General features: G+C 41.5%; 1 protein-coding gene across 5 annotated transcripts in view; it reads left to right on the top strand.

The window, feature by feature from the left end:
- The window catches only part of CTNND2 (catenin (cadherin-associated protein), delta 2), a 694,597-nt gene that overhangs the window by 388,892 nt on the left and 280,810 nt on the right, over positions 1-24,895 (top strand). For all 5 annotated transcript variants that reach the window (XM_012650021.1, XM_012650019.1, XM_012650020.1 and 2 more), the window contains one exon: positions 20,678-20,810. In XM_012650021.1, coding sequence (XP_012505475.1) covers positions 20,678-20,810 — 133 coding nt within the window. The remainder of the gene's footprint in view (positions 1-20,677; positions 20,811-24,895) is intronic.

Raw genomic sequence — 24,895 nt, 5'->3', positions numbered from 1 at the left:
AGTGTATAAATTTAGCCTATTAAAAAAGTAAAAAATGTAAAATCTGTCATTATATATTTCAATGACACTTTGTTATTTAATAACATCTTGTGGACCAGGTCTTCCAAAGAGGTCTAAACACTGGGAAATATCATTTTGTCCTCGTAACCTGTGCACATGAGTCTTTGTTGGTCAGTGTAAAATACATTTGTTTACCTGCTCTGTTTCTTTCTTCTCATTCTGATTGTCTGTTCTACTCCTTTTCGTATCTACATCACTTCAAAGCAGTAAATATTAGACACGAACACGTCATTCAAGGAAGGGCCACCTCAACTTGTAACAAAACAGCCTGATGTATTATTTTACTTACCACATGCAAAGCTGCATAGGGAAGGTGAATTGGAAGATGAATTGGAAAAATTAGGTAGCATTTGCAGTATCTCTATTTCAGGATGATTTCCAAGTAGCTTAAAATGTGTTTATCCTTTTAAAAATATTAGTGAAAAAGCATAGGAGATGAAATGCCTTCTAACACCATAGTCTTGAAACAAGTGAGCTAAATCCATTTGAGGTTGACTTTCAGGGTTGTTAACAACCAGCTGATGGTCTCAAGGTGGTTCTTTTCAGACCTTTTATTCCTGTCTGATGAGAAAGAATTTAATAAAATCCAGGTGCTGTTTGTACATATTGCACTCTCTTCTTGAATAGTTTCGATAAGAAACCATTTTTCATTAAGTGGGATGAAGACTATCCTTTAGGGAAACAAATGCAAACATGACTTAAGAATAATGGAACAAAAGCTATGTTTGCATGTCCTGGTTATCTGTTGCTGCATAATAGACCACTCTGAAACTTAGTGGATTAAAAGGATAATGGCTCATTGCTTCTCATGATTCTCTGTGCAGACTGGCCTTAGCTGGGCAGTCTTCCTTGGGCAGTGAAGTGAGGTGTTGGTGGGCTACAGCCATGTAATGGCCCCACAGGGCTGGACGTCCAAGATGGCACACTCTCATGCAGGCTGTTGTGGTTGGCTATTACCTGTGCGCGCAGCTGAGGCAACTGACCAGTCACCTGCTTTGCATGGCTTGGTCTTTGTGCAGCATAGCGGCTTGGATCTAGGATCTAAGAGTGAGTATCCCAAGAGTAAACATCCCAATAGACACTTGTATATGTACATACACGTGTGTGTGTGTGTGCGCGTGTAAGTGTGGGTGTGTATATATATATGTATGTAGAGAGAGAGAGAGATTTTAAGGAATTGGCTCAAATGGTTGTGGGGGTTAGCAAGTCTAAAATCTGCAGGGCAGGCCAGACGCCTGGAAACTCAGATAGGAGTTGATACCGCAGTCTTGAAGCAGAATATCTTCTTCTAAAAACCTGTTTTTCCTCTTTCAACTGATTGGATGAGGCCCACCCACATTGTCAAGGGCAAGAACAAGGCCACCACGTTATCTCCTTGACTTAAAGTCAACTGACTGTAGATGGTAACTACAGCTACAACATACATTCAGGTTAGCGTTTGATTAAATGACTGGATCCTGTAGTCCAACCCAGTTGATACTAAAGCATAACCTTCTATAAAAAGATACACTGATTCATATACTGGGGATAGATGCAGTGCAGGAGAGAGACACAAGAATGTCCTCATGAGCTGATCTTTTGTATGCAGAGGGGAATCAGAAGTAAAAACGATTATAGAGAATGTACAGAATGTACAGAATTTTTCTCTTTAAATGCACCTCGGACAAGACTTCATGAAATCTAAGAATAGGAATGTTGTTAAAGATGACCTAAAATTCTTAGGTTTTTATTATTTTTTAAATTTCTCAATCTCAGATGAAATCACTTTTCTTCTGCTTCAGAGATGAAAAAAACTACTGAGTAGTATTTTTCATAACCTCTTCAAATTAAAAGAAAAACCAATAAACCTTTTTTGTGCAAAAGTGAGGAGAGTTAGACAAAGTGAAACTTACTGAGATTGGGTGATTTTAATCTAATAAAGACGCAATGACCAGTTTCTCTTGCCTTGGAGGAGGAATGGGAACATGGAAGTCTCTCTCAGCTTTTGTAAGATTTTTCTACGTGACCTTGAGTAATTCACTGAGCCAACTGGTGTCTGAGCACAGGCTCCTGAAGAGTAGTTGCAATGTTGACAAGTGAATGTTTCAAAGGATTTTTAGGATGACCAGATGGAGGCCACAATGCTTCTAGGGAGAGGAAGGAAAGGAGAGCCTGGGCCGAGCCAGCCCCTCCGAATGCTCTCAGCTTTGCCAGCGTTCCAGCCCCTCTTTGGACCATATGTCTGCCGCCTTCCCGGCCCGTGGACGCTGTGAGATGCAGCACGTGCCAGTTCCCTAATGGGAGGGGTTTTGCGCCACTCTGATGTCTGGGGTTCGTTAGAGGAAATCCACTCAGCCTAAGGTACTCACCTGGCTTCCTGCTGACACAGCTCTCACGGGTGCTGCGCTGAAAGTTTCTGACTCCCAGAGAATCTAAGTTTGATTGAGACACCGGATCAGTGGAAGGGCGTTATTCACCCCCAGGAATATAACAATCGAAAATGCTCCACCCTCTCTGTTCCTTGAAGAGGGCCTGTCAGGGTGCAAGGAGAATGATGATGATGTTAAAATGCACGAGAAGAGTTAATTTGGCACAGGGACATTTGGGTACCTTTTTGTTCAAATATGCACATACGGCAGAGCTACCCGTAAGGAGCCAGCATCGAGTAGTCATTCGATCGCCCAGCCAGCTCCTGAAGCACTGGGAAGGCAGGACGTGCTGTAGGAGACCCGGCAGCCATCAGGCTGCTGTTAGGGTGACTGATGAACACCTGGAATGTCTGCTCACCACCCTCCCCCAGCCCTATCACGCTTGGTTTTCTGTACGTCATGCTGGGTTGATGGCTAATCATTCACTCTGATACCTGAACCAAAGGTAGCAGGAGGTAATTACTGTGTACCCTCTCCCACTCCTTCTTTCCTTCTACCCGCAATTCTAGACCAGACTCACTGAGATCCAGTTGCTGTACCATTTGGCAATGTTATCAGCAAGAAATAAGTCTGCAGAGGCCCATGTGGTATGACCAGGGGTGATCAGTTTCCTGTGACCTTTCTCTTGCTGCATCAGGAATATTACCTTACACCAGTGGTTCTCAATAGGGATGATTTTGCTCCCCCCACCTCACCTCCAGGAGACACTGGCAATATCTGGAGACAGTTTTAATTGTCATAATGTGGGAGGAAGGGGTGTTATTGGCATCCAGGTGGTAGAGGCCAGGGATGTTGCTAAACATCGTATGGTGCAGGGCAGCCTCCCCTCCCCAACCAAGAATTATCTGACTCAAAATGTTAGTGGTGCTGAGGTGATGTTATTTTATTCATTATGCCTCACTGGCATTCAGTAAAGGTTTGGTGAATGAATGATTGGGGTCAGGGAGGAGGCATGGTAAGCAAGATAACAAGCAACTTATACTATCACATATACTATTGCATATATATTTTTTCTATCATCACTATCGTTTTTGTCTTTGAGTTGTCTTTCCTTTGGAATAGTTTCATGTGTTCACTGAGTGCCTATTGTATGCAAAGCAGTGTGCTACACACTGGGAACATAATTATGAGTTAAAAATAGCATGAACCCTGCTTTCTGGAGTGTGCTGTCTAGTGGAGGAAATTGTCATTATGCAATTACACAGATAAGTGTAAAGTTTCAATGCGACAAGTGCTACCAGTTCTGTTTGAAAGGCCAGGGAAATGTCCATGGTGTCAAAAACTAGATAGCATTTTCTCCCAAGTGGCCTGACCCACAAATGATATTTTAAGTATCTGTGTAACACACTAATATGGCCTAAGAATATTATCAACTTCCTGGTCATCAGGAAAAGACTTTTACAAGTGCTAAGGCTTGAACAAAGCCAGCATCTTCCAGGCAGGTGGTTAGCCAAGGAAGAAGCGGCACAGCTTGGAGCTATAAATAGTTTGCTGTGGGCGTAGGGCATGCACAGAGGCACATAGGGGGCAGGCTGTACAGCCAGGGACGAAGCAGTGGCTAAAATCTGGGGCCTTCTGGAGCAAAGTCTTGTGAGTGACAATGTAAATGGAGGGTGGTTATAAGGTCAGTAAGGTGCCGTGGTTTGCCTTTTCAAGCCTTTCAGGGGCCCTGATGTGTGGGAGAAACTGCAGGGGTTATAACCTGGGTGACAGAGCCCATCAGGAAACCATCACAGTTTTCAAAGCAAGAGGGCTCCAGCAATGGGAATATTATGGAAAGCGAACTTCCAACTCTTCTGACTGATTGGATGCTGGGCGGAGCTTCAAAACCATTCTTTTATTCCCAGAGTAGCTTTCCACCAACACTTAATGATGAAACAGTCCCTTAGAAGTATTTGTCTTCTTCCAAGATAACCGTGCCTGCCCCTGCCTTCATCTGTGCCCTGCTAGAGTGCGTAACTTTATGGATTTCACGTTTCAAAGAAAATGAGAACATGAGACAAGATTGAATTTTTCTTCTGTTACAATATTATGGTGATTTTAGTTCTAAGAAAGTATTTTTCAAAAAGTATCTGAAACTTCCCTAGCTGCTAAATGAACAGGAGAAATGCTAGGATTTCAAGATGCTTCTATGTGCTCACTTGCCTGTCTAAAGTTCTGGTTGGCTTCTGTGCAAAACCAGCATGTAGAAAGTCTGCTCTCGAGGAGTGATGTTTGGAAATAGCTGGAGGCCCAGCTGTCACAGGAAGGAGCCCAGACCTGACAAGTCCACGCTGCATTGGGGAGACACCGACATTTCTCATGAAGTAAGATTTAGTGTTGGGTTTTTCCCCCGTGTAGTTAATTCAAACCTCTTTCCCTTCTTCTGTTTAACCACAAAGGAAGTATTAAATCACATAATAGGCAGTAAACTCAAAGTCTCAAGTATTGTAAAGACTTAAAACATAAATAGGTCAAGGGATATTTAGAAAAAAACTCATGGATGACACGTGTATAACAGAAGATGAAGAGAAGGTGTCTTAAAATGCATCCCTACACTTTTAGCTCCAGCATCACCCAGAAGATAAGTTTTAAATAACAACAACAACCCACACCACTTGGTGAGATTGGACTGAATTGACGGTGTTTTTGATCTAATGTCGTATCTCTTACAGTTTATGTTCTGGGCTATCAAAATGTGCATAATATTTTCATCAATCTTATGTGCTTTCAAGTCTGCAAATGACGATGACGCCTGCTTCTCCTAGCTCAGAGAACTATTTTATAGACTTCACACCTCTTGAAGTCTAAAAAAAAAAAAAAAATTCCAGACCACATCTTCTGCTTTATAGTTTTTGCGTGCACCGACTGGCATAGAATGAACCTGAATGTTCTCATAACTCTAGGAAATGTGCTTTTCCTCTGACCTAGTGGAAGAGAAGCCTTCTTTGAGATCTGCCTCTGAGCACAGCCTTCATCTCTGATACTTATGCAAACAGAGGCAAAACACTCCCTAAAGAGAACCAGAAAATTTGACTGTGTCCAATTCTATTGTGCAAGGTAGGAATGGTGTTCTTTGTCCTACTTATGATTAAATTACTCCTCTGTGCCCAGGCAAATTCTGCCATTATATCCAGCTTCCTTTACCATCCCTGAGAACCACAGCCAGCATGGGGTGGGCTCTGCTTCGTGCATTTAGCAGAGGGTGTGGATTCAGGGAAAGCCGAGATGACTAGAGGCTTCTTTTACCAATTTTAGGCAAGTAACTTAAGCCGTCTGAAACTCAGGTTCTACATCTACGAAGTAGAAATAATCATCAAACCTAATGCATAGAGTTTTGGGGAAGAAAAGTGGATTAACTTTTATTGAACAACTACTAAACCTTATCAGTCTGCTAAGCCTTGTATATTAATATTGGAGTGATTTTTGTAAGTTTAAAAAAATTCTGTCAAGATTTTAGCTTACTAGATTTGATGACTAAACAGTCATCACTTTCTGCATATCCACGTGGTGTAAAGCATTTTTTTGGCCATCCGTGGATTTTAAATGAAAATACTAAATAGTTTTGGGGCAAGGTAATATATTATACTAAGTAAATAAATATCAATAAATGAATATACTCAGAGTACAAAAGGATGTGTTTTATATCAGACCTTGTTTAAAGATAATATCTGTCTTAAGTACCACCAACAGATTTTCATTATCTTAGCAAGTCCCTTTTAGAATGAAACCAGGAGAACCCTAAAGCTAGCAGAATAATACAAATTAGGAAAAAGTATTTTATCTGGAAAATTTTAAATTGCTGCACTAACAAATAGCATATCTCTGTATAGAAATAAGTACCTAGAAAGTCTCTTGTATTTGTACATCATAGTCATTAGTCGAATGAATTGCAGGTGACTTGCAAAACCCACAGAAATGCAGAACATAACAAATTTGTAGATTGGAGAGATGGGCCCAGTGTGGAGCCAAGTGAAATTTAGAGATGGGATCATGAAAGAAAAGGATAGTGAGTAAGAACCAGTTGGGAGCACTGGTATTTTTTCCTCCTGGTAGGACCTTTCATTCTCTGTTCCATCACCTGCTCTCGGGTCCCGGAATTCTTAGATTGAGGTTGCCTGAACGTTTAAATGGAGAAAGCATAATAGAGATGTTTGTTTGCAAACAGTGTCATCGCTTTTTAAAAGTCAGTGACGTAAAATGTTTTTGTGTGAGTTCCTGATATTTTTTAATCACACAACTCTTGATTTAAAGGAAAAAAGCAATTACAGTTGAAAGGTACATAATAGACATATGGTGTTAGTCTTACATTAGATGAATTTTATCTTCTCCTAGTGAAATTTCTGGGGGATACACATCCCATACTTTTGCCCAACTTGTAGTGGCTTGTAGTGGCTTATAAAAATAATGACAAAAAATGTTTGCTGAGACTGTGAGCATCCTGGCTGAGACCGTGGGCTCTGGGGAGAGTCTATCTGCGGTGCATTCTGCCTCTCTCGGCTGATTATCTCTGAGACTTGAGGCGGTTTGCTGAGGCTGTCTGGGCTGCAGTTACTGCAACTATAAAATGAGATAGTAATGGCACCGTCCTGGTGGGAACGTGGGGAACATTACATGGGTGAGGAATACGAGCAGTTCCTAGCGACATAGGACGTGCTCAACAAAGGTGAGCTCGCACCACGTTGACTTCTGCTTGTGCGAAAGGAAGTTATTATGTCAGTGCTTATTATAAAGTAATGTTGGGTACAAGAGATAATATCTCTGATTATTAAATCCATCATTTAATAGTGAACATAGTGTCATTTTTTTCCAATTTCTGATCACTCCAGTGCAGTGATATCTTACAAGAGGTGTTGGTGACACTCACCAGACAGCGGAGTTTTCACATCGCCTAATTCATTTGCTTTCTCTGGCTCTGTTGTCCCTCATGTGCTTTCCCATTCTGCAATCTACGTCCACAGTAGCCCAACAAAGGCCCTGTAGAAAGGGCAAGAAATGGGTGTGTAGGAGGCCCCTTAGGATCAAGCACAAGATTGAAGAGCAGTTTGACACTGTGAAGAGCATGCTGAATATAATAAAAGAAGTACTTTCAGTAATGGAACCGCCACTAAAGTGGTGTTTCTGTCATGAGCATTGCATGATCCCTTTGTACTATACTATTACTAAGGTAAAAAAAATAGGAAGCAATTGTAAATGTTGGTATTTTCCCCAAATTTTGTAGTATCTTTTAAGTGTGTAAGGAACCATTAAGAAATGCTAGGATTTAGGTCTTTCAAAGTTATAAAATGATACATTTCAAAACATTTACAAAAGAAATTGTTTAGAAATGATTGAAAATCTATTTTCCCAGATGTCAAGTGTGTATGTTCATTTGACTTATCTATTCGTCACTTAATGGAAATTTGAAATTTAAACAAAACAAACTTCCTATTCATGTACAGATGATTTGCCCTTCCCCCAACAATTGTTCGTTTTGCTACAGCTTTTCATTGAGGTTCAGGTCTTAGCTTTTGTGAACACCATGCTGTTCCCAAACTGTGCACCAGGCTGCCCCAGGGAGACATAGCAAACGCAGAGGGGCTCCGTGGGGTATGTCAAATTTTCAAGAGAAACACAGCAATATCTGTCAGACACCACGTGAAGCATGATCTCGAGTTAGTTCAGTTTCAAAATTTGGTTGTGCCACATCCTTTTAATGATGTCATAACTTTACAAAACAGATTTTCAAAGGTTTCTGTGATAAAAAGCAAGTACCAAGTGAAAATCAATATAGCAGAGGAAATGAAGATGACATTATCTGACTCCAAGGTTTGAGAAGTTGCTCATTGCCCCAAAGCACTACCTTGTTAGGACATAGATAATAATTCTTCAGCTGTATGGACCTAACGACTTAATAAATGGAACTGTCAGGCATTCTTTGGCCCAGGGGCACCCTGAAACACTGACGGAGATACAAGGGGCCCGTGAACCAATAAACTTTGGAAACCTCTGACGTTCTGTAAAGTCAAGCAGCTGAAATACTTGGACCACTTACTGTGTTCAGTCACTTATCACAAAGAAAAAATATTTGATTTTTAAAAAATAACCTGTACAACACTTAATATTCTCATAGATCAAAATTCTTTTTTTTAGTGGTTTCAGTTGGCTGCTGTGGAGACAGAACTTAAAACAATGTTTTTCTAGTGAATAAAAAATGCTTAATAAAGAAACCATATTCTTAACTAGTGAAAAAGATAATATAGATAACATATGCTTTTATTTGCATAAATAAAACTGTATTTTTCTGCCACTTACTCTTTTCCTGTTGTCAAATCTCTTCTGTGGCAGCAACAAGAGAAGATATCTTTAGACCCATTGAAAGCTTTTCAATTAATTTTCAAATTAATCGCAAGCATTCTACCAAGATTTAGGCAGACACTGACATGATAAAAGACTAGTCTACAATTTTACCAATAGGTAGAAATGAAAAGTAATTGCACATCATTATCTTTAAATAAATATTTCTAAAAACTATTATTGCACTTTAAAAAGAACCTTGCTCATGTATTCAGTTGCACAGACATGGAATCATCCATGATAATAGTATACAGTTGGCCTTTCCACACCCCTTTCATCCATGGTCCATTGTTAGTTATTTTAGTCAAACTGAAGGGTGAAAATATTCTTCACATTTTATATTTAGAAAAATGCAAACATTGGAAATGGAGGCAGATCAATAGTTTTATAGTCCTGTAAATATGATCAAAGAAAATGCCTAAGGAATTCCTTTGTATTTGATGTCTAGTAATGAAATGTAATTGTGATTTGCCACTTGGACACTGTAGTTCTTTTTTTCTCATATTAAGAGTGTGCCAAAGTAATCATATCTTCTTTAGAATTCCTCTAAGAACAAAGTGAAACAATACACTTATGTGCTTTGGTTGTTTTTTCCCATGGCCACTGGTAACAATAGACCTAACTAAATGGCTGTAGTTTTGTTTTGTTTTCTTATTCTAGCAGCTAAATAACAATGATCAAAAGCTTTCCTCCCATTCCTAATGTATTTCAGGTTAAAACAATATAATCCATGAAGTCATTCTTCAAGAATTATATTTGAAGTGTCAGACTTGCTGTCTACAAGATTTCAAAATACAATGATACCAAAAAAAAAAAAAAAAGAGCGTGTGACTTCATGGAGACAAAACAACTGGTTGATTTTCTTTTCATTTCTTTTCCTTTAACACGTACTTTTGCTAGCCTGTTGACAGAGCTTGAGAACAGGATTCTAACCCCCAGAATGACACTCCCACAGCAGCAGTGAGAGCCAGGATGGGAAGTTTCTCTGTCGCATCTTCCCTTCCATTTCCATATCCCCTGGATCTCCTCTCTGGGTAGCCCCGGGCCCAACTGATGACAAGGAGAAACGTCACCCCTGCTGCCAGGAGCTACTGGCACCCACACCTGGCTCTTGCTGTTCTGTTGAACACAAGCCCTTTCACAGATCATCAACCAAGCAAGGTCACGGTGTTGATGATGGATCACAATGAAATCAAGACCCTCCACAGTCATCCCAGACAAAACACGAATGTCACCCAAACCACAAAAGGGATCAGACAACTCATAGTAGCCTGGTTCATATGGGTGACTGCTGTTTCTTAGACAGTCGCAGGTTGAGCTTTGCTCTGTATTTCCTTCCTTCTAGATAAGATTCTTTAAGATGCCCAGTCACAGAATTTCCCCACATCCTGGTATCTCCCAATCCAGAACAAAGCTCTGCTGCCTTGAATCTGCCCCCAAGCACCTACTGCAAGCCAAATCTGATACGTCTATTTTAATAGCCATCTTATTAAAATGCCCTACAGTTCCCCATAGTGTGCGTTCTTCCTGTTATAAGCAATAAGCCTAACTTTGTCCAACCACAGATGCGACCCTATTGGTCTTGGATGGTTGGCAGTGACTTGGCTGGCAACTTGTTTTTGAAGTTTACTCTCCCTGAAGACCACCCCACATGACCTGTGTCCTGCAGGAAATTAATCCATGAAACAGTAAGAAGGACCCTCTTCCTTTTAGATCACATGCTTTTTCTGTTAGATAATTCTGCTTCCACTGTATTGTCCACTGCAATCCAAGGGCAGGAACCAATGTTTGGAACTAGAGCCTGTGAGCATTGGAGAGACAAGTGACTAAAATGTTAGACCAAATTAGACCAAATTTTGTTAGATTCTATTAAGATTTTCCTAAAAGAAGTATCTCTGCTCAATATTATCTGAAATAGATGGAGTTGGCATTCTTTGGAGAATCAAAATAAGGTGACGAAGATGAAACTGTGTGAAACATGCTACAACATTTTCAGGACTAAAGTCAACAGTGGATATTGTTAAATAAAGGTATATCCAGGAGTGGATTCTGGCAAGCTGTTGGCCCCAAGTATGTGTTCCAGAGTTATGTTGTAAAGACACCATGACAGGTGCTACAGGACGGGTTCTTGCTTACAGAAACACAGAGCCTAGTGTGGAATCTTCAGAGATGGTGCTCTGGTAGGGAGAATACATCTAGCTGTATCATGGTGGTTTCGACCAGAAGTTTAGAAGTTTTCATGAACAGATTCACCAAACACACCATTTTTGTTTTTTCACTGAGAATTGTCAAATGATATGATTACCTAATTTATAAGAAAGTCTGCTCCATTCTATGGTTTATACACACTGTATTTCTAGTTTATTGTTTAACTTCGAATTCTATTTAAAATACATATTTATGTGTGTGTATTTATGTGTGTGTACACACATACACACATACTATAATATATAATACTAATATATATTATACATATAATATATTCACACAATATATATGTCTATATATTATAGACACACACACGTGTGTGTGTGTATAAAACATTTTAAGGGTGACTAAGGCCATTATGTTTTTTTCTCAAATTTTTAATCTAATCCTGAGGCTAAATCCTGATCTTCTCCTAATGTTGACAAAGTAAAAACTGTTAATCGAACATTCTTAAATCGTGCACTTACCTAATCCAAGTATCTTGGGCATCAAATCCCTTCCTGTTATTCCCACTCAAGGTTCACAGGTCTTGGAGATTTTCTAAGAAGCATCCTGGGCTTTTAAAATCGTGGTAGAACACCAACATTTTCCATAAAGTCGTTATAGTTTACAGGGTGAAGTTTATGAGTACTTATTTGTACTTTTTCCCCTTGGGCTATTATCACCAAACAGAACCTGTTAGAATTTCCAGGGCTACTAAATTCTTATACATAGGAAGCAAATTTTTCATTGTGGAGCACATTTTTACTGAAAAAGTCTAGTCTAGAAGAAATGAACGATATTTTCAAATTAAGTGACACTGCATAGTATTATGATATAACTGATAATATCCCCTGTAATCTAATGGTCTTTTAGAATCTTTAGGTCTTCAACAGAAGCAGAAATTCATTGATATTTAAACTGCGTGTGATTAAAAATGATAAATAATAGCATAAATTTGGGCTAATCATTTTATTTCCTCCCTTAACTTGTAACAAATTGAATTCAGAGAAGCCCGTTGCTTGGCCAAGATTAATGTAAGTACTTAGTACCCACAATACTTCAGAAATAACAAATTTTCTTATTATTCCACTGTTTCTCTCTCTTCGCTTTAGCAGCCAGTAGAATACTTGCCAGTTGAAATTGTTCCGTCTTATTCTGAAACAATGGATCACAGTCCCCAGGAGGGTGGCCCGGCCCCACCAAACTGCCCACCTGGCCCTGGCCACCAGTTACGTGGGTGGAGGGAGAGAGGGGCTTATTGGAGCGGCTCTTCCTTTACTCACATTTCATTTGTGCTCCATCAGGAAGTCCCCAGGCCCTGTCTTCAAGATGCATCCAGACTCCCCTCTGCCCAGACCTAGGCGGAGCCTCCGTTTCCCCAACCCCATCGTCCCCTCCACCCCTCCCCCCACCCCCTGCTGTCGACACACAGGGGAGGCCTTTTGTGGACTCAGCCCTGTGGGGCTGTAATTAACACTGCTTCAGGCCGGCAGTTAATGAGTTTTGACAGATGGGTACATCCACATAACCACCATCCAAGAGATCCTTTAAAAACATGGATCAGCTCCTGGCATTCCAGTGCCTTCCTTGTCTCTTGGTGAAGAAGCCGTGGGCCTGTGACAGCCACCACATCCTGTGTCACCTGGGTCCCTGGGACTCACCCCACTTCATCCTCTGGCCTTCTCACCTCTTTTCTGACCTACCAAGCACACTCCTGCCTCAGAGTCTTGCCACTCCCTTTTCTGGAATGTTCCATGTCTGAACTGTTCCCTCCTCCACCCAGCACCATCCTCAGGCAGGCTCCAGTGTCACCTTCTCTGAAGAGTCTTCCCTGGCCACTGTATTTATCATAACAACCCCCCTACCCCACGGCACCACACACACACACAGCCTGCAATATTCTCTGTCTCCTCTCTGCTTTATTTTCCCGTCACACTCTGCGAGTTTCCTGTGGTGGCCATAACGAAGCACCACAGACAGGGTGACTTAAAGCAGCAGAAATCTATTCTCTCAGAGTTCAGGAGGCCAGAAGTCTAAAATCAAGGTGACAACAGCGTTGGCTCTTTCCAGAGGCTCAGAGGGAGAATCCGTTCCATTCCTGCCTCCTCAATTCTGCTGTTGCGGGGAACCCTGGGCATGTCTTGACCTGTAGACGCATCACTGCAGTCTCGGCCTTCATCTTCTCGTCGCCTTCTCTCAATGTTTGTGTCTTTTTCTGTCTCTTACAAGGGCACTGTCTGGGCTTAGAGGACACCCCAATTCAATATGATCTCATCTCAATTCTTACCCAGTTACACCCACAAAGACCTTATTTCTGAGTTAGGTCGTACTGTAAGGTTCCAAGAGGACATGAATTTTGGGGGGACCCTATTCAACCCAGTACCCACTATCACTGACAAATAATGTATTTTACTCTCTTAATAATGAATTACCGGTGACCATTTGCAAATAACTTCCCCAAGGACAGGAACCTTTGCTCTGTTGAATACTCTATCTCCAGTAGCCAGTCACACGGTGGCCGCTGGATAAACATTGGTTGGCGGAATGTGTGAGTTCGTGTTTGAATCTTAACACAGCGCAGGCAGCCAGACGGCCTGCAGGAACATGGCCAGAAGTGAAGGCTTCCAGGCCCTACTGAAACACGCTGGAGGTCAGGGAAGTTGCAATTCCAAATTGATAAACAAGAGGTGGACAGGATGTCAGTAAATCAATGGAAGAGTCTGCCTGGTAATTGGAAGTCACATCAAAGACTCTTGGAATTGGAATTGGAGGTGGTACCTCTTGGAACACGCCCAGCAGCTCCTCCACCTCCTTAACCCAGTGGGGTGGTCCCTTCCAGGCTTAAAAGGGCCATGTCCTGGGGTCAAATGAGCTTCTGCATTAGTTTCCTGCAGCTGCTATTACGAATTAACACAAAACTGGTGGCTTAAAACTATCTGCATGTATATTCTCCTGCAGTTCTGGAGACCAGAAGTCTAAAATCAGGCTCATTCTGTCACAGTCAAGGTGTCTACAGTGCCATGCTCCCGGTAGATGTTCTAGGGAAAAATTTGTTTCTTTGCCTTTTCCAACTCGTGGAATTGCATTCCTTGCATTTCTGGCTCACGGCCCCTTCCTCCATCTTCAGCAGGGTAGCCTTGTGCTCGAATGTTGTATTGCCTGGTTCTGTGTCTCATCTCCCTCTGCCCCTCTCTTCTAAAGACAATTGTGATGGTATTTAGGGCCCACCGGATAATCCAGGATAATCTCTTATCTCAAGATACTTAATCACATCTGCAAAGTCCATTTGCCGTATAAGGCACCATCCACAGGTTCCAGGGATTAGGACCTGATAACATTGGGGTTCACTATTTAGCCTCCCACAGTGTCCTAACCAGAGACCCACCACAAATGTTGGGACAAGTACAGAGTTTCCCAGACCCTTTCCTCCTGATTCCCCAGTGGGGATTCTGTCCTTTCACTTAACTAACAGGAACAGCCCCTTCTCACCTCTATTAATTTCTCTCCTGTTGGCAGGGCTCTTTCTAAGGAACTTAAACTTGAAGCAAATTAAGCAAATATACTGATGCTTACATTTATAACATTTGTGTACTTGATTTTTCATTTCTGGTTTATCATGTCGTTGTATGTGGTTTGTCTATGTGAGTTGCCTCAATCTGTTGTGAAAAGAGATGAGTAAAGCTAATAATACAACTTTCATAAGAGAAGGGGACCCTCCAACCAGAGGGAAGAAGGGAAGAGCTGCAGACTGGGTGGACCCAGAGCACCTCTTAGCTTCCGTGGGCTGAGTGCATCTCCAGGGGCCTCCGTGGCTGTGCCATTGTGAGGCTCAGTCCAGAAGTCACGACAGGGGATTCATGCTTAGGATGCAGTTTGGGGAATTTCATTTTTCTCAACATGTCAAGCTTGGAGAAAGCTATTTCTTTCTAAAAACTATGTAACCATTGAGCTTGCTTTCCATATAGTCATAATTCTAGTGCTACTGTTTATATACTGGCAAAGTTTTTTTTTTGTTGTTTTGTTTTTTTTTTTTTTTATGTGGTTAATTGCATAGAGCAGCTTTTTGGTTTTGGTTATGGACTATCCAGGAATAGGGATTAAGACATTAATGCTCCCATGTATTTATCATTAGATACATTTTCTTTCTTCACCAAGAATGAAAGTATCTCCACTTTGTTATTAAAAACTCTTTCTGCCTAACTTTCTTATGACTGCCACCCCTGCACCCCTCCCAACTCCATCAACAAGAACAAGTGAAAAACAAACAGCCTGCCTCATGGCTCTGGATAGAAAAGTCAAAGTCAATATGGTCTTTACAGATTTTAGAGTTCGAAAGTTTACAAATGATGGAGATTTTCATACATTCTAATAGTGTCCATATAGCCCTGCTTTCAGTGGAAATTGTTTAGATTGTGATCAAAGTGAGCCGTGTCCCCCTACATAAAGCTTTGCTGAAAATCATATTTTGAATTTATGAGGACTCTGGTCGTCCTGGGACTCCTTTGAATGGGGAAAGTGGATAAAATTTTTTGACAGTGCATCAGGTCTTTGGTTTTGGTGCCAGCGTAACACAGTAATGAATTTCAGACTCTTTGCTGTTTAGCGCTGTGCTGAGCACTGTGATTTTAACAACTCAGATAGTCCATATAAGAGTGAGGATTTAGTCACAATATTGTCTGTCTGTGTGACAAGTTTTAATGGAGAAAAGGTTACATTTGCATACTCTCCAGTTACATTAACATTTCTAAAATGAAGCCCAATAACAAATGAGAGCTATGAGTTTGGCTTCTGTAGGATATTGTGGATGGTTGTTATTTCTTACTCTTCTCTTCTTAATCTAGTTATGTGATACCCGACTTTCCTAGAATGCCCACACTGTGTGCCAGCTATTGCTCTAAGGGGTTCACATATGTTATTTCTAATTATCCCAACAACACTCCAAGGTAGGAATTATCATCTCAACATGACAGGTGAACTCAGTGCACATGTATTCAATGAACACCTCCCTGCCAGCCAGGTGAGATTCAGCAGCGAGCAAGACTCAGACCTGAGGCAAAGCCTGCAGAGATGGCTAATGGTGGAGCAGGATTCTAACCGAGTTAGGCTGCATCCAAAGAACTTTGCCCACTGTAGCACCTGCCTCTGAAGGGAAGTTAGGAAGAAAGGAAATTGTTTCAAAATGGCACATTTTACTATAAGCTAAAGCAATGTCTCTCTTTACACTTAATAGTTTTTAAATACGTATAATATCCAAATGAGTACATATCAGTAAAAGGTTATAAGGTTTTTAAAAAGGTAACTTTTAGGGAAAAATACATTCCTTGTAGCAGTCTTTAAGTAACAATTACTAGAATATATCTGGTTCTTAACAGTTTAGGACTTTCGCTTACTAAGGACTTCTGCGTATATTATGTTATGGGATAGAAGGACACAGCCGGATGTTCAAGTTCTGAACTCTTTACCAATTACACTGATGCTCAATCCTGCGCTCATTTTATTACAGTGATCAAGGAGGGAAGTGTCTCTAACAAGCTTGCTCTACGAAAGTGATCAAACGCAGGACGTGTTTGGGCTAGGGCTTCTCAGCTCTGGCTCTCAGGATATTTTGGGACAGATAATGCTTTGCTGTGTGGGACTGTCCTGAGCACTCAAGGATATTTAGCAACATCCCTGGCCTCTGCCCACTGGATGCCAGCAGCATCCAGGTGTGACAACAAAAAATGCCTTCAGGCATTGCCAATTATCCGCTGGGAAACACTGTTTCAGACATTATTTTTTAGACATTGTATTTTTAAAAACCACTGTTTCAGACATTGTATCAAGAGAATGATCACAGCAGGCAACATAGTTATTAATATATGGTTAAGTTTATGGATTCGAAAGCAGACAACTAGAGATTGTTTCAGCTCCACCGCTTAAGTTCGTTAACACCTCCAAGTTTCTTCCCCCGACAATGAAAATAAACCACAGAAGGTTTGCTGAGGATTAAAGAATTAAAGTGTGTGACTAGGGATGCTTGACAACTGACATTTAGCATGTGCTTCTGTTATTATTTAAGATGATGATTCTGCCTGTTCTGTAAGTCTAAACAAATCTAAATTTCCTTAGGTTTCTTTTTCTCAATACTATATCCACAGACCAAGTGCAGATTTTTTGTATTTGAGTGAAAGCCCTTTTATGATCTCATCCCAGACTTGCTTTTCAGCCCAGCCTCCAGCTGTCCCCGCTTCCCAGGAAGCCTCCTCCCTGCAGCCCGGAAGCCACGCCCAGGCACCCGGAATGGCTCAACTTTCCCAAATAAGGCTCCTTTATATGACCCCATACTGTCCCCGTGCTGTTCCTCCACCGGTATCTGTCCTTTCCAGAGCTGTTCTGTCTTGCAGGCCATGCCTTGTCCTTAAGGATTAGGAGCTTCTGTGAAGAAACTCTGCCGTAGACTGAATTCTCATCAAAATGGGTGGGACAGGTTATTTTCTCCAGACCTCCCACTATTTCCCTGGGGTACATCTCCATGATCAGCAAAAAATTTCAAATAGAATCTCATCTCAGCGGAACAAAACTGTTCTAGAAAAAGAGGCTTGGATATAAATCATTCCCCCAGACTTGCTGCTGGAAGGTGTTCCTTTAGCATCTATTTTGTGAAATTGAGGTGACTGTTTGAGAACAGTAGTATCTTCTTAGCTGGTAACTGCTGCCCCGGGCAAGTCCCGAGGGACCAACAATTAGAATAAATCAGAAGTAAACTGCCTGGAGATGTAGTCAATTCCAACCCAATTCCTGGGAAGCTGGTTTAAGGATAGGGGACAATTAAGTCATTTTGATCACTAGCTTTTTTTGTCTTCTGATCTGATCTTGCTTTGTGATCTCAGCTTTTTCCCTCTCACCCCCTTCACTCTGCCCCAGAGGAACCCCCATGAATGTTCCACCTTTATGTCACCCTCGTATTTGTCTGAATGCAGTGGGGAGCCACCACAGGGTTTAAGCTGCAGCATTATAGGATCTGATCAGTGCACAGGGAAGACTGCTCAGGAGAGCGTTGCAGAGAATGACTGTGTGTGTGTGTGTGTGTGTGTGTATGTGTGTGTGTGTGTGTGTCGGGGTGGGCATGCTAGGAATGACTAATCGGCAAGAGCAAGCACCATCAGTCGCTTTTCCAAGAGTCACCAGTAGGACTTCAGAAGCACCCCCCACCCAGGCCCTTCCTTCATTCCTTTGTACCTTCATTCTTCGAAAGCGCGTTCGCATGGTGTCTGTTTTGTGCCAGTGAGTGTTATGTGAGCCAGGAAGCAAAGATGACGGAAAGATTTGTGGCCCTGGCCTCACAGAGCTTACCAGAGTGGGCAGAGACAGTCACCAGCCATGGTCCACAACATGACGGTGTCATCACTGCTAGGCTCTGCCTGAGGAAGCCACAAAGAGCCCCTGGAGGCCTGATTTTGAGTGAGAGACCACTGGCCAGGTGGGCCAGGTAGCTGGAGCAGAGGCTGGAGGGAGCGATGTCCACAGGGAGCTGACCAGGCAGGAGGGAGTGGGTCCAGCAAGGCCTCCAAGGCCGTGGGAATATCCTGGTCTCTGTCCTAAGGACAGTGGAAGGCACTGAGGGGTATGAAGCAGGAAGGTGACACAGTTGAGTTTGCATGTCTGCATGCTTAAATGACCTAAGTGGGAAGAGTGGTGAGTGGGAGGTGGGAGGTGACCTGCAGGGCCAGCCGAATGAAGGGTGAGGAACTAGGTCTGGGAGGGCAGAGGTGAGGATGGAGGGGACATCTGCGATTCCAGAGGGTTGGATGGGGGAAGGGGAAAGAGCTGGCAACAGCCTCTCTTTTGATCTGTGAATGGGTGGGCTTAGATTCCTCCTGGACTCGTGATTCTCTGGAATGTTCATACCTCCAGTCTGACTTTGGGTTCTCTGTGTGTGTGTGTGTGTGTGTGTGTGTGTGTACACACACATGTGCGTGCATATATGCAAAGGGTCCCTAAGTCTGTTCCCTAGAGCTCTTGTTCACAAGGTGCTGTTGACATTAATATATGCCATATAGGTTATTGTCTAATAGAGCAATTACCGTCTGGTTAATAAAATAGACTGAAATGAATTCTTTGCTAATCGCTTTCCAAAACCATGGACTTAACTGAATCCATTTTAGTCATCCAGTGTCTTTGTACATCTAATTTTAATTTACCAGGTATTTGGTACATTTTGATTTAATTTGTATAAAGAATATAATTCTAGAGGGCTACTCCTGTAAGAAGCACTGTGCTATCTCTGAGTCGCGGACATGGTTTAGAAGCATTCTACAAAAGGAAATTAAAGTAAAAAGAAAAACAGGCTTCACATTTTAAAATCTGTAATCGTTTTCTACTGTGATCACATAGCCAAGAAGCATTTAATAGTTTGTCCATTATCAGCAATCATTTAAGCATGTTTCTTAGCAAATGTGTTACTACTGTACTATATATCTGTTTGAGAATGTGTCTATAGCTGCTCTAAAGGAAGCCCCAGCGTGTTTCAAGGTTTGCTGGACAACCTCTACCAGTTGTGATAAAGGAAAGATAAAGAGAAGAGGTTAGAATCTACAAGGAAACTTTTAACCTTTGTCTGTTTCTTCTCCATCCCATTTTTCATGCCTCCTCTTCCCAGATGGCAGCATCGACCTGGCATCAATAGGATGTACACTTTGAGTTGTGTCTCCAGGGGTTGAGGGTGATTGTTGCAAAGCCACCTCATTTCTCTTCTAGCCTGTCCTTCGGATAAATAAACCCTTTTGTGGCTTGTGGGGTCAATTTTTTGCCAGTGGTCTCAGAGGTTGCTTTTTTATTTCTCAGTTAAAAAATGGCTCCCTGCTACAGGGATAGAATCCCAGTTGGTCCTGTTAGCACCTTGGTCTAACTATTTGAGCTGATGGATTTCATAAGAGAATACTCACTTGCATAATTGTGCAATGAAGCTTCTGTTTTAGAATGGACTTAAATATTTTAGAGCATAATTCTTAAGATTAAATAGACAACCAGTTTCTTAGAATAGCTCAGATATAAAAAAGAGGAGACAAGAAAAAAATGCACAATGCATGAAAGTTATCAACATTGTGTGAATAAGCGGAGGTCTTTAAATAATTTCCTTTTATTAATATAAAGTGGTCATGTTGCTATGCATTCATCCCCAAAGATCATGTAGGGAATCTATTTTTTAAGAATAAATTATAAAAATATCAACAACAATAATAAAAATAATAGTGGTATCACATTTAGGATTGGACCCTTCCAATTATACTTTTTCTTGTCTGATAATTTAACTAAATGCAATACCTGAATCAGACTGTTGAAATAATATATTAGAATAAATGTGACTCTATAAACTTCCATTTATGCCCAAATGAAAACTACATATGTTAATAAAATCATGTGCCATTCTAAGTTATTTTTTTGTAATCTTCATAAACATGTAACTTAAGTTGATAGATTTAAGACTATCTGTACATATAATCTATATAATCAATATATGTATGTGTGCACATGTATATACTTAAAAACTATTTACTCAAGGAAATCTCTAAAATCTTTTAAATGGATTCATGTGTAGGAAAAAAAAAAAAAACAGTGACGTATTCCCTTGTAAATGCTGAAGTATATTTCCTAAATGAGTCAACTTTGTGTTAACAACATGGTAGGATTTCTCTCTCATGTTCTCCTGCCTTCCTTTTGTTCAGAGAATTTGGGTGGAGAGACCCAGAACTGCCTGAAGTGATTCAGATGTTGCAACATCAGTTTCCTTCGGTCCAGTCTAATGCTGCAGCCTATTTACAACACCTGTGTTTTGGAGACAATAAAATTAAAGCTGAGGTAAGTGCTACTCGGATTCTCCAATGAATGGGGGCGGATTCATAAGTACTTAGATTTTTTGGAGTAATGTTGAAGCGGAAAAGAAATAAGAAAACTAAAGTTTTTAAAATTCAGATCTCTATTTATGACTCAAACACAGCACTTTTCATCTAATTAATTGGCATGCCTGCGCATACATTCCTGTTTTATATATATGAATACTGAGGAATAGAGGACCAACAATACATGCCAGTGTCAACAGAGGTTGGATTATCAACTTCTGTACTTTGGGTGTGATTTGTCCTCCTCTTCCCAATTCCATCTCTGGGAGTCGTCTCTGCCCCCAAATCCTAAAGAAATGCAAAGCATCAATTATTATCTCCTCAAACTATAAAAAAAGTATTACAGTCAGTAGATGCTATGGTTTCCTGGAGAACTCATTGGTAGGATGGAATGGAAACTGTAGGTAATAAACTGGTTTTGTGTTATAACCAACTGTTTTGAGCCATTTACAAAAGTAGTAGTGAATGTAAAACGGATATAAGTGCTCCACTAAAGAGACTATTTTCTATGTTCATTGTGTAAACAACTGTTAACATGCTCTGTGTTTTTGGAAAGCTGTAAAGTGCATACATCATGGTGTGTGATATTTCTGGAAAATCACAGTGGTCAGCACAGCTAACTGATATTTTTTTAGAGGAGAGACAAGCATTTGCATACAAGCAGCTGAGTAATCAAATTTTTAAAAACAGATTTTATAAACTATAATGAGTGATCTTCATAGCATGTAAGCAATTTTGAGGATGAGTCTAAATTAAGAATGGAAAGAAGAGATTTTAAGATATAATTGCAATTTATTATAGATTTTGCTTGCTTGCATTGGGATAGATATAGCCTAGTGGCTTTTCATCTTTTTTCCATTTCTCTTCCTCTGGGGCTGCAAAGGACTTGGTCCACGCTCATTCTTATCAAGAAAGTCATATTTCTTTGTGGAATGAATATAGAACCGTGGTTCTCAGTCAGGTGTGATTTTGTCCTCAAGGTACATTTGACATCTGGAGACATGTTAGGTTGTCACAACTTGCAGTGGTTGTGGTGGTACCACTGTCATCTAGTGGATGGAGGTCAGGGATGCTGCAAAACATCCTCTACAGCACAGGGCAGCCCACACAACATAGAATTATCCAGCCCCAAGCGTCAATAGTGCCAATGTTTAGATATAGGAAAATATTGTCCATCTAAGAAAAATTTAAAATGTGAAAAATACCAGCTGTTAAAATGACCTAAAAAGATATTAAAATTATGTGACTCCTGTCCGAAATGGAAGTTATCTTAATCATTCTCTGTTTTTAACAGAAAATAAAATGTCCATGCAAAATGAAGGGCAGATTTCTGATTAGGGGATCACATATGATCCTTTTTTGAGAATTACAACTTTGACGATTTCTCTAAAGGTCATGAAAGTATATCATACTATCATTGGTGTGAATTGATGCAGGAGTGTTGGGGTGTCCCCCCAAAAAGTGGGATGGACTCTTATGCAAACTCTGGCTCTGATGCGAAGACTACTGACATCACTCCCACAGCAAGAGGGCATGGCAAGCTGTATTAGTCACACAACGAGGCTTTCTGGGGTGGGCAGGATGGCTCCCAGGAAGGTCCAAAAATGCCTGAGAGAGCTTTTGGAAAGGAAACTGGCTTGGGGTTTTATGGTTGCTAGGGAGTGGTTCTCACATGCGGACAGGGCCTTGGGTGGTGTGAACCTCCTGCTGGTGCCAAAGGAGAAAGCTCCAAGCTTCCTTATCAGCTTGCTCAGCTGTGGGGCTGAAAGGGAAGAGGGAGAGGTGAGGCTTAAAAGCTATCAGAAGTCAAACATCAGGAAATGGAGTCAGACTCCTCATTTCAGTGGTCACCTGGTCAGGCAGTTCAGGCATCGTGGCTCAGGGGATTTGAACCCACTGGTCTAACTGGCTCCGTGTCCATGCCCTGTGGACTGGCCTTGAGGCCTCTCATTAGCGATGCTGCCCAACACCAGCCACAGACTTATTTGTGGCTGCGTCTGAATTACCCCCGGTGCCCTGTGGTGATGAACAAGAGGCCATGCAATGAAGGGGCCACCAACACTTGCATCATGTCGGACAGATGAGCTTCCAAGGCCGGCTTTCCTGCTCCCCAGTCGGTCACCTTGAACAAGCTGATTGTCCTCTGGAGCCTCTTTTCTTATCTTTGAAACGGAGATGCTGATACCTTCTTTGTAGAGTCTTTGTGCGGATTAAATGACTTAATGTATGCAAACTGCTTAGTGCGGAAATATTCATCCACATTCTTTTTGGCCTGGAACACAGTTAAGACACTAAAGTGACTGTTTTATTTTATGTATGTGTGTATACGTCAGTGTGTGTATCCATCCATGTGTGCACGTGTATATATGTCTGTGTGTACCTGTGTGTATGTCTCTGTGTATATATGTGTCTGTGTGCATGTGTGTCTATATATATGTATATGTGTGTGCGCATGTGTGTGTACATACGCGTATGTGTATTTGTTTATTTTGCTGTGGGTATCCTCAAGGTTGCCTGTCACCTCTCACTGTTTGGAGTGTCCCCCCCCACACTGGCACTTGGAGCAGCGGTCCCCATTATCCATGGCAACCCTCCGCTCTACCTCCTAAAGTCTGCAAACACTGCCTGGCCCATGATAATATTCCCGGGGGACCTGTGAGGCTGGGAAGAGAAGGAAGGGGGAAGGGTTGTGTAGGAATGAGGGTACATCCTGGTCCCAAGTTGACAAAATGAGACAGAAGTTGTTAGGTATTAGCCAAAGGGACAGGGACAGGGCAAAAGGCCTAAATAAAATACGGAGTAAGCAATCGGGAGTTTCCCTTGCTCTCTCCCCTTCTCTTGCAGCGGGAAGTGTGCGTATGTATGTGCACAAACACACACACGCAACCGCTGATAAGGATTCTGCACAGACCTATTTTGCTCTCTCATCCTTCCTCAGAGCCCAAAGTATGGGTAATTGCTTCTCCTTTTGTGACGGATGGCTGCCTGTCGTGTTTTCATATACAGGTATTGATTTTTGTAATTACCTGTTGTCCAAATACTAATCATGTAGGCACTAGCCTTTCCAAATTTACTCAGTCCTCTAGTCTTTCTATTGCATTTTATTGAACTGATTTAGCCCTTCAGTCCACATTTCATTATTGGTATTGACTTTGCTCACACAATGAATAGGCCATTGGGCAAAAGGCAGAATTAAATCTTCTGTATGTGCAGGGTCATAAATCATGCCTTTTGCATTCCTTATTACTGCTCTGTACAGTTCCATATAATGAAGCCGAGAAATTCAGTTTTGTTCAAAATGATGCTGGATCTTACAGGTACAAAGTTGAGCATTCACTTCCATAACTCAGCAGATGAAAGCCCCATCCCAGCCCTAACTTTTCCACTGGTCTAGAGAACTTAGGTTTGAGACAATCTCCTGGTTCCCCTCCCGTCCCGTCCGGGAGGTGGAAGTGAGGGCAGAGAGCTGGGTGGGTCTAGCTGGGCAACCTCCAGGACTGAAGTCGAGTTTGCATTTCACTGGGAGCCCTGCCCCCGCATAGGACGTTGAGTTATAAATACTTTGAAGATCAGCGAGTGTCCAAAAATTGGGATAGGAGATAGTTCAGAGCCAGATCGAGATAAGATCAGCAGCTGAGGAAAAATTAAAGAGGGTGGGCGAAGATGAAGGGGTAAAGAGAGGGTCTGGGTGATTGCCACAAACACACAGCAAGTGCGTGTGGTTCATTTTTCATGGGCTAGTGAATACCTGGTATGCAGGGAGGTCCTCCTGCTTTAAAGGGCAGAGGCATGATGATCGGTGATGTTTGAACTCTGTCTGCCATCTATGCTGTCTCCTACATTGTTGGGAACGTCACAATAGATTAAGCTTTAGGTAGAAGAATTATTAGACTTGGAAACTTCCTCGGGTGTATGGACTGCAGCATGTTTTGGGAGGTGCCTAAAGGCTGGTAACTTTTGAGTATTTTTCATAAATCTTTTCTTCATTCTTTTTGGGAACTCCTCCTCAGTTAACAATGTTAAGATTATCCCCATTGATTTGGG

Source organism: Propithecus coquereli, unplaced genomic scaffold (genome assembly GCF_000956105.1).
Source record: "Propithecus coquereli isolate 6110/MARCELLA unplaced genomic scaffold, Pcoq_1.0 Scaffold309, whole genome shotgun sequence".
Classification (NCBI taxonomy): Eukaryota; Metazoa; Chordata; class Mammalia; order Primates; family Indriidae; genus Propithecus; species Propithecus coquereli.
Note: the sequence above shows the minus strand (reverse complement) of the source record. Positions and strands in the feature narration are given on the sequence as shown.